The sequence below is a fragment of the Oreochromis niloticus genome, linkage group LG19, assembly GCF_001858045.2.
Source record: "Oreochromis niloticus isolate F11D_XX linkage group LG19, O_niloticus_UMD_NMBU, whole genome shotgun sequence".
Lineage (NCBI taxonomy): Eukaryota > Metazoa > Chordata > Actinopteri > Cichliformes > Cichlidae > Oreochromis > Oreochromis niloticus.
The window spans coordinates 15,982,073-15,995,397 of record NC_031983.2 but is presented as its reverse complement, the minus strand read 5'-3'; the positions used below and the strand labels follow the sequence as shown (position 1 = coordinate 15,995,397).

The 13,325-nt window shown below is 41.7% G+C and overlaps 2 protein-coding genes and 1 long non-coding RNA gene across 3 annotated transcripts in view; 2 read left to right on the top strand and 1 right to left on the bottom strand.

Annotated features, from left to right (window-relative positions):
* The window catches only part of spred1 (sprouty related EVH1 domain containing 1), a 36,936-nt gene extending 30,089 nt beyond the window's left edge, over nt 1-6,847 (top strand). The window contains exons 5-6 of the mRNA XM_005477173.4: nt 928-1,083; nt 1,227-6,847. Of these exons, the coding sequence (XP_005477230.1) occupies nt 928-1,083; nt 1,227-1,913 (843 nt within the window). The 3' untranslated portion in view covers nt 1,914-6,847. The remainder of the gene's footprint in view (nt 1-927; nt 1,084-1,226) is intronic.
* LOC106098060 (uncharacterized) lies at nt 6,494-9,492 on the bottom strand. The gene is made up of 2 exons (XR_001224148.2): nt 9,040-9,492; nt 6,494-7,372 (listed from the first exon to the last, which is right to left on the bottom strand). It is a non-coding gene; the product is annotated as an uncharacterized LOC106098060 (long non-coding RNA).
* A 181-nt stretch (nt 9,493-9,673) lies between these two features.
* fam98b (family with sequence similarity 98 member B) lies at nt 9,674-13,036 on the top strand. The gene is made up of 8 exons (XM_003442840.5): nt 9,674-9,850; nt 9,995-10,143; nt 10,236-10,358; nt 10,443-10,615; nt 11,203-11,283; nt 11,381-11,497; nt 11,604-11,771; nt 11,858-13,036. The coding sequence occupies exons 1-8, from the start codon at nt 9,813-9,815 to the stop codon at nt 12,179-12,181; spliced, it is 1,173 nt and encodes a 390-aa protein (XP_003442888.1). The 5' UTR covers nt 9,674-9,812; the 3' UTR covers nt 12,182-13,036.
* The last annotated feature ends 289 nt before the right edge of the window (nt 13,037-13,325 follow it).

Here is a 13,325-nt window from a genome sequence, read left to right as displayed (position 1 = left end):
CTGGAAGTTGTGAACATAGTTGCACTGAAATCAAGCTCCACAAAATATCACAAGGCTCTTAACATAATAACTATCCTCCCCCAACTCTCATCACCTCTGCATGCATGAATCATGAAAATCACTGCTGCTTTTGATTTTTGTTGCCATGAGTACTTAAAGTATGAGGCTATTGCTGTTGGAGGCTCCTTTTTTAAATATAATTTCTATAGATGTGTAAAAATATTTGCCTGCATTTGATGTCCTCTGTGTCATTCACAAGATGTTATTTATAGGCCGATTGATGTCAACAGTGAGCTTTCTTCTTGTAATTGTTGGTGGAAGGAAATAATTGTTCGCTTACACCTTGCAGCACATGGTTTCCAACATTTCTTTTCTCTTTTTTTTCGGCATTGTCAAGAGCCTTTTTAGGCCAGTGTTTGGAGATGTTTGCATCAGTTAAAATGTTTGTGGGAACACATGCAAGGCTGATGGGAACTCTGAGTTCTTAACAGAAGGGCCTTGAGTCATCTACACAGCTCAGTCATTTGGACAAGCGTGGGTGCAGGATGCCCCCTGGTGGTTAAAATGGAACACACACACACACACACACACACACACAAAAAAAGACAGCCTACACACACTGAGTCAAAGCTGTTGTAATCATGAAAACTGAACTGATTGACCATTAGAGCTTTTAACAGTGAAACAGTATCGTGGAAAGTGAGAATGGCTTTTTTTTTTCTTTTTTTTTGGTTAACAAAAACTTTGTGATAATTCGCAGAATTTTTGGTAAGCAAAGCAACTAAAAATAATTACAAAAGTTGTTATTGCATCATCAGAGTGTTAATTCACTAGATTTTCTTTTTGATGTGTTACTAAGGAAGAAATTTGAACCTGTTATAAGTTTCATCCTGTTTCGCATACTTAGCTGATTCTGTATGCCTGTAGGTGTGTGATGAGCCTCCTTCCATCTGTACCCCGATGAAAGAGCCCTTCTCTCCTCTGAACAATGTCGTCTCCACCGAGCCATTCAGGGGCTGCTACGTTCGCGCCCAGCCCTTTGACGAGTTCCCCTCCAGCAACAGGCGCTACCTGCCTCCACAGGTCTGCCTTTGCCTTACTGGCTTATATCACTATATAATTCTTTACATTAAGGTACTTTTTATGTAGTATTTTCCACAAAGTGTTGATTTCTAGTCTTTCTAGCAATCTGACTTGTTATTCCTCTTTTGATTTGACTCTTTAAGTCGACTCGCCGTGTCAGTTTTCGCATGGATGAAGAAGAGATCGTCCGCATCAACCCACGCAAAGACGTGCTCATCCGTGGCTACGAGGACTACCGTCACCCTGTCATGTGGAAACCTGAACCTGACCGTGAGGACCTGGACTTTCCCACTGCTTTTCACAAACTGGACAGTAAGAAGTGTGAGTACCTCTTCCCCGATGGCCCCGGTGGAGACTCCCACTCAGGCCCCGGAATGGGTATAGGAACAGGTATAGGGCTTGGGCTGGGCAAGGACACGGCCATCAAGACTCAGCCGTCGCCCCTCATGAAGTCCAAAAAGAGCAGACGGCGGCGAGAGGACGGCGAGCGTTCACGGTGCATCTACTGTCGGGAGATGTTCAACCACGAAGACAACTGGCGGGGGCAGTGCCAGGATGCCCCCGACCCAATTAAGCAGTGCATCTACAAAGTCAGCTGTATGCTATGCGCTGAGAGCATGCTGTATCACTGCATGTCTGACTCAGAGGGTGACTTCTCAGACCCCTGTTCATGTGACACTTCTGACGAGCAGTTCTGTCTGCGCTGGCTGGCCCTGGTGGCGCTCTCGTTTATCGCACCCTGCATGTGCTGCTACCTGCCTCTGCGCGCGTGCCACCACTGTGGCGAGGCCTGCCGCTGCTGTGGGGGCAAGCACAAGGCCGCGGGGTGACCCGACACAGGACACTGGGACGCCATCAAAGCTAGCAAACAAAGGAAGTGGATAAAAGCGGAAAATTATAAGCTGGCATCCTTTTTTCATTCCCCTCTCAGACGGGGTGATATGTTGTTGATCCCCACTTTGAGGGCTTTTGGAGATTTCAGTTTGTGTTTGTCGCCGACAAGCAGCAGCGGAGGACAAAACCATATGCTTTGTGGGGGGTAGGGGGGCTCTGAGCATCAAGCTAAGCTCAGGAGCTTAAGCTGAGGAGAAGAAGAGGAGGAGGAGAAGTCACGATTAATAGACTTGGAGATGTTACTACACACATCTGCACACACAAACACACACACCTCTCTCACATTCACACTCATAAGCCAGGCCACAAATATCAGACTTCTAGTACAAGTTATGTGTAACTTCATGAAGGAAAATTGTCTTTTGTACAGAGAGCGACGACTTCACGACAAAAAAAAGAAAAAGAAATCAAAACTATTCTGCGCTGAGGAAAAAACGTACTTGCTGTTTGGGTATGCTAAAAGGGATATGTTTTTGCTTGTTTGTGAATTTGCAGTTAGGTAACAGTGGCCTTTCCTTCATGGCTTAAGCATTCGCTGACAATGTAATTATTAGACAGAGAAAAGTGCACTATAAAATGATATTCCCCCGAGTAAAGGTAATCCTCTGAAATTCTTGTGGTATATTAACCACCGTGTTCTATTGTAATTTTAATGCTTGAGAGTAGTTGCTGTGGTGGATGTCTGGCCATTTGATTTCCTTCTTTCCTTTCAATCACTTTTTTTTAAAGCAGAGTAACAGATTGTTTTTGAAGGTCCACCTTGGCACAGCTTGCGCAGTTCATTTAAAAGACGTTAAAATGACTAACTCGCCTTCCTGAGGTGATTTAGATCGTTTGATTGCATTCCAAAATAAAGGGATCGATTCTACGATTAGAAGGGAAAAAATGGTAACAACTTCATTACATTAAACACCCCCTCCCCCCCCCAAAGATTTTTATTTCCTCATGAGAAAATTGCATTTTAGAACCTCTTGAACCATATAATTGGAACCAACACACAACAGTTTCATTTACTTCAGTGAATCTCAGTTATAGTCCAGTTATTTACTGCTGTAGTGAAATTGGTGGGTTTTTTTGTTTGTTGTTATTTTTTTTTTCTTATTTTCCTGCTCATTTTTACAATTAGTTCTTAATCAAGTGTTAAAATGTTGCTCAACCAGCAAGTTTTGTTTTGGTGAGGTAAGGGGTTACAGTGCTCCTTGGTTAAAATGACATGGCACTTAAATTAGACTATTCTTTGACTGATAAAACTCCAGATTTTGGAATTAGTCTGTTCAAAAATTTAACTAAGTTAACATCCTGTTTTTTTAGTGGGTTAAAAATAAAAGAGACAAAAAACCAAAACAACAACCCTTTTTTTAAAGCACTGCTCTCCAAGCTTTGGTTGCAGCACCCTCTTCAAATTCCCTTGTTTGCCCTCTGAATCTTTCTGTTTTTCCCCTTCAAATGTTGTGCAAATGTGGTATTACATTGTTCCTTGAAAGTTAGTCCACTCCTTCCACGAATGAATGAATGAACGAGTGAAGGAATGAATGCATTGTTTTGGGAACGCTGAGCATCTCAGCTATTAAACCCTGAGATGTTTCGTATGCGTGTGTGTGCATAGGTCTGCATACGCACAGGTGGTTTTATGTTACGTAACGTCACTGGTGACTACGTGATTCAGGCTTTGACTCATAACAGTACTGACCACCATCCTGCTTTTGGAAGCGCTGGCTTCAGAGTAAACAAAGAAATGAAATGCACTCATCGGCTTTCTTGCCAAGTTAGATTGAGAAGAGTGACGCTCGTTCTGTTAATATCAAGACTGAAAGCAGATGGAAGCAGCTAACCGATATCTCTAAATCGCATTAATCCCTTTTTCCCTTTACCTTTTTTTTTTTTTTTTTAAATCAAAAAGAGCATTAAAAAAAGGAATTAAAGAAATATGGATGCACGGATGTTTAAAAATAAATTGGCCAATGCCAGCATTTTAATTTGTTTTTATTGTTATTTATTCCCGTCTTTGTCCAGGGAAACAAAAAAATCTTCATCCTAAATAAGACTGTTAAAAAGCTTCTTCATCACGTTGTTTATTTAAAAAAAAAAAAAAAAAAAAAAAAATACACACACAAGGAAAAAAAATGACTAGCAGTGACGTGGAGACCAGAGATTATGGAATGTCAGTGAAATTTGGAGTCTTGTAGTGATGACAGATGGAATAACGGTTAGCGGCGCGAAATGGCTAGAGGCAACAATTTGAAGCAACTACCAATGGGATGGCAAAGGATATTGCTGTCTGACAAACGATAGGGCAGGAAATAAGGTTTCCTATGCAACCAGTGTCTGAAAAGTCTGCTAGCAGCTGTCAGCTGCAAAGCGAGAGGTGGCAAGCGAAAATCGCTTTACATGTGGACAGGGCTATAGCCAAAATTAGTGACCAGAAATATCGTCCACTTGGATTTCCTGGTAGGCCAATATCGGTTGACAAGGGCAGCATGTTGACATCTATAGTGCACTGCACAAACATGCTATGACCTGTAAATTGGTAACCTCAGCAGATGGATGATGTTTGCCTCTGTTTCCAGTCTTAGCTACATGAATGAAGCTTCATATTTAGTAAACAGATGTGAATGATGATAATCTTCTGGTCTAACTCTTGGCAAGAAAGACAGTATCCTGCACTCCTCACCCAAATGTCCAAATTTAAAACCCTTTGGGAAACAATCTTACCCCAACAGAAAATTCAAAATTGAACTTAACGCTTCAAGTAGAGTAAAAGTCGCTACAAGAACAGCTTAGTTTGGACATCTGGCTGCAATAACCCAAATGCTCCCTAACTACAAAGTGTAATCCACCTCAGTTTTTTTAATAGCAAATTTGGTACAACATCCAAATGCTGTTACTATCAGATATGCATGTTTTCCCACCTCCTGTCACTCTGAGTTTAAAAAAGGAAAAAAAAAAGAGAGAGAGAAACCACACCTCACTTTGGAGTACAAGAGAACAATTTATCTTCCAGATTCCTCCCTAACCAATGCTCCCTTTACTTTCTATGCAAACCTTCGAATGTGGGGAAACGCATTGACCTCTTGGCGGACTGAGTCAGTGACTAGACGGGACATTTTAAACGCTATATATAGGTAGACGACAAACCCCTGGTACCAAACTCCAAACACCTGTAAATATGTAACACTATATTTAAGTACTGATAATAATCCCAGTTTTTTTTTCGTTTCTTCTTTTTTTTTGTCTTTAAAATTTTAAAGATAGAGTTGTATTTATCGTTGCTGTCAGCATATACCGTAGCTTGAAATGACAGCATTTGTACATAGGTCACCTTTTAGTATTATTTCACATTGAAAAGTAGAGGGCGTTTGTGATGGAAATGACTATTGAGCTTCTAATAGAGTTTCTCTCTAGTTTTGTACGGTAGAAGGAAGGATAGTGCTAACACGGTACAGTAGTGGCAGTCCACTTATTTTTAAAGTTTGATATATAAAAATATATATATATATAAATATACATACATACATACGTATAAAGCTGCTAGATACAATCACTAATTTTATTGTGTTGACAGAGAAAATCAGCTATGAACGACTGTTAAACCCTAATTCTCCAACAGCATATAACGACAACGGTCAGTTTTGAAATGTTTGATTGCTCTGTGTGATGAAGTGGACACTTGTGCGTGTGTGGGTGCGAGAGTGTTACTATATGTGCCCACGGATGTGTGTTTGTATGTGTGTGCGTGCTAGATTCCAGGTAGGTTGGCGGTGTGCGTGTGCCTCGCGTGTGCGTTGGTGTGTGTGTGTAACCAAATGTTTGGTTGGTTGTCTTTTTCTCCCATTGTAATCTGATTACCCTGCATTATTGCAAGCTGAACCAAGGTTTGATGAACCTGATTAAAACTTGCTGGCTGAGAAGCAAAATGTAGGACGTGCATTTATACAAAGTGTAGAGAATGCTGAAATAACACTTCTCATTCTGCATTAACCAGCACAGTGCAACTTCCTGTCATGTACTGTATTATATATGCAACATGTGTCTGTCCGCTTTAATATATATATATTTTTTTGACCTGCATTATATAAAGACTTCAGTTTTAACCACTTTGCTGCTAGTCTTTTATCCTCTTTCAATCTTGGAAACTGTGCATATCTTTGGGAATGCATACAAGTGTACATTCTTGACATTGTGTAGATTAAGAAAGATGAAAAAAAAGCTATATAAACCTGTTTCTCTTCAGTGTATTGTTTTAAAAACGGTTACTTTTTACAGCAGTTGAGTGGTTATGTTTCAATTCTCCGATGCTTTGATGCACTGATGATACTATATGTAAGCTTTTTTTCATCTTACAGCGCTCGATGTAACATTTACGTGATTAGTTCTAAATAGTGGAAGACATTTGTGTTTTGAAACTTGCAGTATAAATGGTACTATTCTTAACTATTCTGTAAAACACTGCCTGTTTTCTTACTTTTCGTTCTTTCACTTTCTCTATTTGTGCACATTTCTTTTTCCTGTGCATCTTTTTTTTTTTTTTTGGGTTTCCTTTTAGTGCCATCTGCTTTCACATCCTGACAACCTCAAAAAAGTGCCTCACGTCCATCCTAGTTTCCATCTTAACATCTCTTGTTCTGGTTTTATTGGTTTCTACACGTCTAGGTATTATCATGGTTCGAGAATACCAAGTATCTGTTGTAAAATTTATAGTACCAATAACTCATGTCATAGTTGTATTTTCTTTATACAGATGTAGCTTGTTACTTTTCATAAATATAATGTAAATATGCATACATATGTTTGTAACTGTTTTTATGTTACATCATACACTTGTAATTTGACATATCAAATAACATTATCATAATAAAATGGTGAGTTTTAATCTTTTGCCTGCGCTTGATTGATTTCTTGATCACAGCCAACGTATACAATGTTGTATAGAGAAGACAAAATTAAAGAAGACATACATTCAGTGAACCGCAACATTAAATGGGTGGAGACCTCTGAAGATTGAGAACCAAGACTTCAGCAACAGATCCTTTAGGTTCTATACGTTGTGAGGTGGGACCACAAAATGTAGAACTAGTTCAAGCCCCAAACCCATCTAGCCATCGATTCATCCATCTTCTGTCACTTATCTGGGGCAGGGTTGATGGGTCAGCAGTCAAAGCAGAAATGTCCAGACCTCACTCTCTGCAGACATCTTCCCCCAGTCTTTCAGGAGGATACTGAGGCGTTCCCAAGCCAGTTGAAAGATGTAATCTCTCAAGCATGTCCTGGATCTCCTCCCAGTGGGACATGCCCAGGAGGCATCCTAATCAGATGTCTGAACCACGTTAACTGGCTCTTGTTGATGTAGAGGAGTAGCTGCTCTACTTTGAGTCGATGTCAGTGGTTGCAAAGGACGCTGCAGAAAAAGCTTTATCAACAACTGAGAGATCCAATGTTCTAAATTCCTACAAAATTCACAGCAATGTTTGCCGGTAATTGTATGCAATAGAAATGTGAGCTGGTTCTCAGAAGCCATGAAGGCAGAATTGTTTCTGTGGAACTTGCTAAGATGTAAAAAGTGTATTCTCACTTAGATGGGCAGTAGTATAATTAACAGTTATAGCGATAGAATTACGGACTCATTATCCTGCAGAATAAGGCTTCCACTATCAGGAAAAGCAGTTGTCATAAGTGGTTGTTAGTGGTCTAGAACATTAGGTAGGGGGTCACACCCACATGGAAGCCAGGACATAAAGTTTCCCAGCAGAACATTCCCTAGAGCATCACACTGCCTCCACCATGTTGGCTGCTTCCTTTGGTGCATCCAGCTGCCATCACTTTCGTCATACTAGTCGGCTGACAGTTCAGTTCTGATACTGATGGCCCCATTGTAGATGCTTTCAGGAGTGGAAGATAGCCAGCCTGAGAAGTCTGATAGGTCTGGAGTCTGGTTTCACTCCAGTCATTACACTTTCCCTAATTCTGTGGTGGTATTCAGTATTGATATTTAGACCTTGGGCAAAACTTGCTATGCCATACAAACAGGATTGTTTCGATATTGTTGGTCACGTGAATTATTTGGTCCACTGTATCCCTGCATGAACCAAATTCACAACACATGTGTACCAATTCTAATTCTGACAAAATGTAAATTTTTACAAAAGTTATATAACAGCTGATGGAGATACAATCAGTTGTCTGCCTCATATTATCATAACCTTAACAGACGCTTTATTAGTTCCACCTTTATACTGCTGGTTAGACCCCTTTTACTTTCAGAACTGCCTCAATTTTGGTCTATATTTACAGGCTAGCACCGGGGTAGGCAACTCCAGGCCTTGAGTGCCAGTGTCCTGCAGGTTTTAGATGTGTCCTTGATCCAACACAGCTAATTTAAATGGCTAAATTACCTCCTCAACATGAAATGCTGAAATTCTCCAGAGGCCTGGTAATGAACTAATCATTTGATTCAGGTGTGTTGACCCAGGGTGAGATCTAAAACCTGCAGGACACCAGTACTCAAGGCCTGGAGTTGCCCACCCCTGCACTGGACTGATCAATACTCAGTCTAAGGCACAGGTGTCGAACTCCAGGCCTCGAGGGCCGGTGTCCTGCAGGTTTTAGATGTGTCCTTGATCCAACACGGCTGATTTAAATGGCTAAATCACCTCCTCAACATGCCTTGAAGTTCTCCAGAGGCCTGGTAATGAACTAATCATTTGATTCAGGTGTGTTGACCCAGGGTGAGATCTAAAACCTGCAGGACACCAGCCCGCGAGGCCTGGAGTTTGACACCCCTGGTCTAAGGTTTCCAGTGGGTCCCACTACTCCTTTGCCAACCTGAAAGCTGGCAAAACTCACCAAAATCCTTCATTAGGTCTTTATGCTTGTCAATCCACACCATTTTATTTTAGGAAGAGGCTGCTCAGCCAGCCTTTGGTTTCAGAAGTAATGATTAAAAAGTGGAAAAATGTTTATCTACACCTTAAAATAGAGGATTTCAGTTTTCCCCTTATATAATTGTTTAAATATCCTCAGCTTTAATAATAAACATCAGTAAAAGTGACGCAGAAATGCACTCACTGTGAGCACAGCGATGAGAGGGCCCTGCAGCAGTCCCACCAGGACGTCGCCCGGGTGGTGTTTGTAGTCAGAGACGCGCGTGTATCCCAAATACAGAGAGAATGACACCAGGAAGAACTGGATGGTGGGGAACCAGTCTCGTCCATTTCCCCTGCATCCTGGTCTGGACATGGAGCTTTACATACAAAAGTACAGATTCGAGCTCAACTTGAAGGTTACATGCACATAAAAGAACCAATTTTTGTGGAAAAAAAGAACAAAAAAACAAACAAGACAACCCCCAGGTTAAGATTGGAGCCATTTATCTATAGCTATAATCTTTTTCGGACCATTCCCTGTAAACCCTAGACATGGGTTCAAAGTCCCTTAAATGACTTTTCTCTTCCATTCTGATGCTAAATTTGGTCATAGGTCTAAATGCCTACATGAGCTGCTGCCATATAATTGGCTGATTAGATATTAGCATTTGTATTTGTCATCTATTTTCCGACATCAATGCACAAAGTTTATTGTTTTAACTTTAAATATATACCTCTAATTTTGGAAACAGACACGGTTTACTTACAGTTTTGCTAAAACTGGACTTTCACTAGGCGGAACCAAATTTGCGGAACATAGTTCCGAAATTCGCCCGTTTCATTCCGGGTCTTTTTCATGGTCGGACCACAGTGGAGGAGGATATCCACGATAAAGAAATGAATGGACGCTAAAGCCCCCTGTGCTGTTATGTTTTAAGTAGATACACGCGCGTGAAACAGCTCGCGGCTTCAGCGATGGAGTGTGACATTTTGGACTCGTTAGAGCAGCTTGGGTAAGCGAAGTCACTGCTAGCATAACTGTTTAGCTTCCACGTCCTGCGGCGTGTTTTCAATCAAAATAAAGCAGCCGGTTGAGCCAAGACCCCCGTCTAACTCCTGGCTGTGTTTGACTTTTGGCGCTGTGTGCTGGTCCGTAGCTATGACGGCCCTCTGCTTGAGGAGAAGGCGCTGCTCAGAGCCGCAGAAGGAGGCCTGCAGTCGCCTGAATATGTGGACCTCTGCAAGTGGTTGTCAGCCAGGTTAAAGCCGCTGTGTGACCTGGAGGAGAGCATCACCTCAGGCCCAGGTGAGCAGCATCCATTCTCACCTTAATCTGATCTAAAAATCAGTGTCTAATCTTTGCGCTCACATCTGTTTTGGTTGCTCTTCTCCTCCAAGATGATATGGACAGCCTCCAGCTGGAGATGAGTGGTCTGCTGAGGGAGCTGCACTGCCCCTGTGAAGTTTCAGGGATTCTCAAGGGCACTGGGCAGAAAACAAAAGACCATCTCAAGTTTGTCTGTATGTATCATTCTGTGTAATCCACTCTGTGGGCTGTAAACTGTAAGTAAGCAGGAAGATTAAATTTTTGTGTCTGTTTTTCAGTGTTTTTAAGCTCAGAGCTTCAGGCAGCCCAGATTGTGAGAAGCAGGCAAGTCTCTGATAAACAAGACCAGAGTCCAGTGAACCAGGAGCTCACAGCAATCTGTGAAACTCTGAAACTACCCGTGCCAAAGGGACAGGAGGCTGCAGGAGTTTTCTCTCAACTTCAAAATAAGGTGAGGCTGTTTGAACTGCACGTGATTTCATTTAGGATGAGCAAGAATAACGCTCGATTTATTGATCAAAATGTATGTGTAGCAGTAGCAGTGTGCGCAATTCTTTTACGGTAATTGCAAAGCAATCAAACAAAAAAGAAAATGAACAAAGATCTGCTCCTCCTACTTTAACACAAGGCATGATGCAATCTTTAAAAAAAAAAGTATTCTTCAGAAAAAGGAGGAAGCCTTAGATAAGAACCCACTCAGACACAGTGAGAACATGCAAAATCCACACAGAAAGGCCTTGGGGAGATGGTGTGGTCGAACCAAGGACCACCTCGCTGTGAGGCAACTACTGTCCCACCCATTCCAAAATAATCAAATTAACACATTAAAAAAACCCTCTGGACCGTGTAATTTAAATGTGTAGCACTCTCTGCTCATTATTATTAGGTGGCACAGACAGACATCAACACATTTCCTTCATTTTCTTCCTGCATTAGCTGTTAATACTTGAGATAGCAAATTAGGAGGAAATTGTGTGATACATTAATCACTGTATTTTTACGTCACTGTCTCTCTTTGATCGTTTTTTTGTTTAACAGGTTGAAAACTTGCTTAAAACCCTTCCTGGTGCCTCTGTTGGAAACCCAGTGCTGAAGAAATCACTCAGTAGTGAACAGTGGGTATGTATATGATCGGCTGAATGTCATAGCTACACTGTACTGTGTATGTATCTGGTCGTATTGTTGTTACAGGCCTTTTTTTTTTTAATGCTTGCAGGAAAAATTACAAAGCATCAACGCAACTCTATCGTCGGAGTACGAATGTCGCCGCAGGATGCTGATCAAACGGCTCGACGTCACGATTCAGTCATTTGGGTGGTCAGACAGAGCCAAGGTATGTTTACAGTCACACTTCAAACTGACATCTGCTTGCTTGAAGAATGTTTTGTGGTTATTTGGTGGATAGCGAAAAGCATTCAGATAGTTGTGTTGTGTTTTAGGTGAAGGTGGACAGCATGGCAGGAGCCTACCAGCCTAGGAGACACTCTCTGAGGCCTCAGTCCTCTGTGGACATAGCGGCGCTGCTGGCTGCCAGAGAAGATCTCTGCAATGTGGTGAAGACCAGCAGTGGCTCGAGCAGGGAGAAGACCGCTTGTGCCGTCAACAAGGTGCAGCAAACGTTTCCCACGGCCGGAATAATCAGGCCGATTTGGACGTTTTCTTCATAGATGTTCTGTTTAACCTGTCTTCGCAGATCTTGATGGGAAGAGTACCTGATCGAGGAGGACGTCCCTCAGAGATCGAAGCCCCGCCTCCTGAGATGCCCCCCTGGCAGAAAAGACAAGATGGCGGAGGTGGTGGCTGGGGAGGACGTGGCGGTGGTGGTGGAGGACGAGGTGGAGGAGCCTGGGGACAAGGAGGAAGAGGTGGTGGAGGTGGATGGGGAGGAGGGGGAGGAAGAGGAGGAGGTGGAGGTGGTTGGAGAGGAGGTGGGTGGAATCAAGGAGGACACAGCAGACACGGAGATTACGGAGGACACAGTGGGCATGGAGGGAAGCGAGGACGGTACCAGTATTAGCTTCCACTCATTGTCTTTTGCTGGGTTTTGTTGTTGTTTTTGTTTTGTTGCGATACTAGACGTAGTTTTTCACATGACCTCAACTGTTTATTTGTTTTTTATGGATGAGAGAACTTTTTAAAAATCTGATGGTTGATTGTCAGTATTGGGTGGAAAAACGTTAAGCTTTAATCTGTGCCATCTATCATCTTTTTTCCCCTTCACTATTCTCATCAGTGTTTTTAAAGTGAAAGTAGCACTCAGTACATGAGTTTTCACTCATACAAAGGTGGCAAACACAAACGCTGTGGCCATAATATTGCAACTACGTTCCAAATGAAGACTACATTCTAATTCCCAGCTGGTGTGTAAACACTGGCAAAGTGACTTTAAATGGTAAATCCAGCTGAGATCCTTTTATATACTACAAAAACACATTCTGCAGCGTTCAGGTGTTAAGTTAGTATTTAGTGTTGCAGTAGTTGGACACAGCCTGTATCTTTAACATTGGTCAGCACATAGACCATTTCCATGCTTCAGAACCAAGTGTAATTTCTTGCCTCTGTAACATCTGGAATATTAAGAGGCAGATAGATTGAAGGATTTTTAAAACGGTGACTGCATTTTAAATGTGACCTTTATAAATTAAGGATAGCTCCCTATGATGCATGGACTCTGATGACTGAAACCGCCGCTATCTGAATAACCCGAGTACAATGAGGACAACTACACCGTACTTCCATTGATTGATCCTTTAGTATGCCCCTTTAAGCACAGGAGACTGTTTTCCACTTCCAGAATCCTGTAATTGTTATTTATATAATGGTGGGAAGCCTTTTGTTGTTGTTTTTAATTAATAAACCTCTTTCAATTCTACAGTCATGTTGTATTGAAATTATTAAAAAACAGCAGAAGTGGCATAGCAAATTCCTACCACAAGGTGGCGGCCTGGACTCACAAACTGAAGCTGTGGGTGACAAAGTTTATTTCCAAGCTTTTATTCTTGGCTGAAAATAATTTCTTCACTTTTTTTTTTTTTGTCCAATGGCATACCAAGTTCAGTTCAATAGACACAGTTTGTACAACAACCAATATTCATCAAAGCAGACTTTTACATTGTGTACATTATGAACAATCTGTACATGGACAAAATGCTTACACCATA

Excerpts from the sequence above, each read along its gene's own strand:
- fam98b (XM_003442840.5), top strand. The coding sequence starts at position 9,813 with ATGGAGTGTGACATTTTGGACTCGTTAGAGCAGCTTGG. Across the intron at positions 9,851-9,994 it reads GACTCGTTAGAGCAGCTTGG|CTATGACGGCCCTCTGCTTG; the intron begins GTAAGCGAAGTC and ends GCTGGTCCGTAG. Across the intron at positions 10,144-10,235 it reads GAGCATCACCTCAGGCCCAG|ATGATATGGACAGCCTCCAG; the intron begins GTGAGCAGCATC and ends TTCTCCTCCAAG.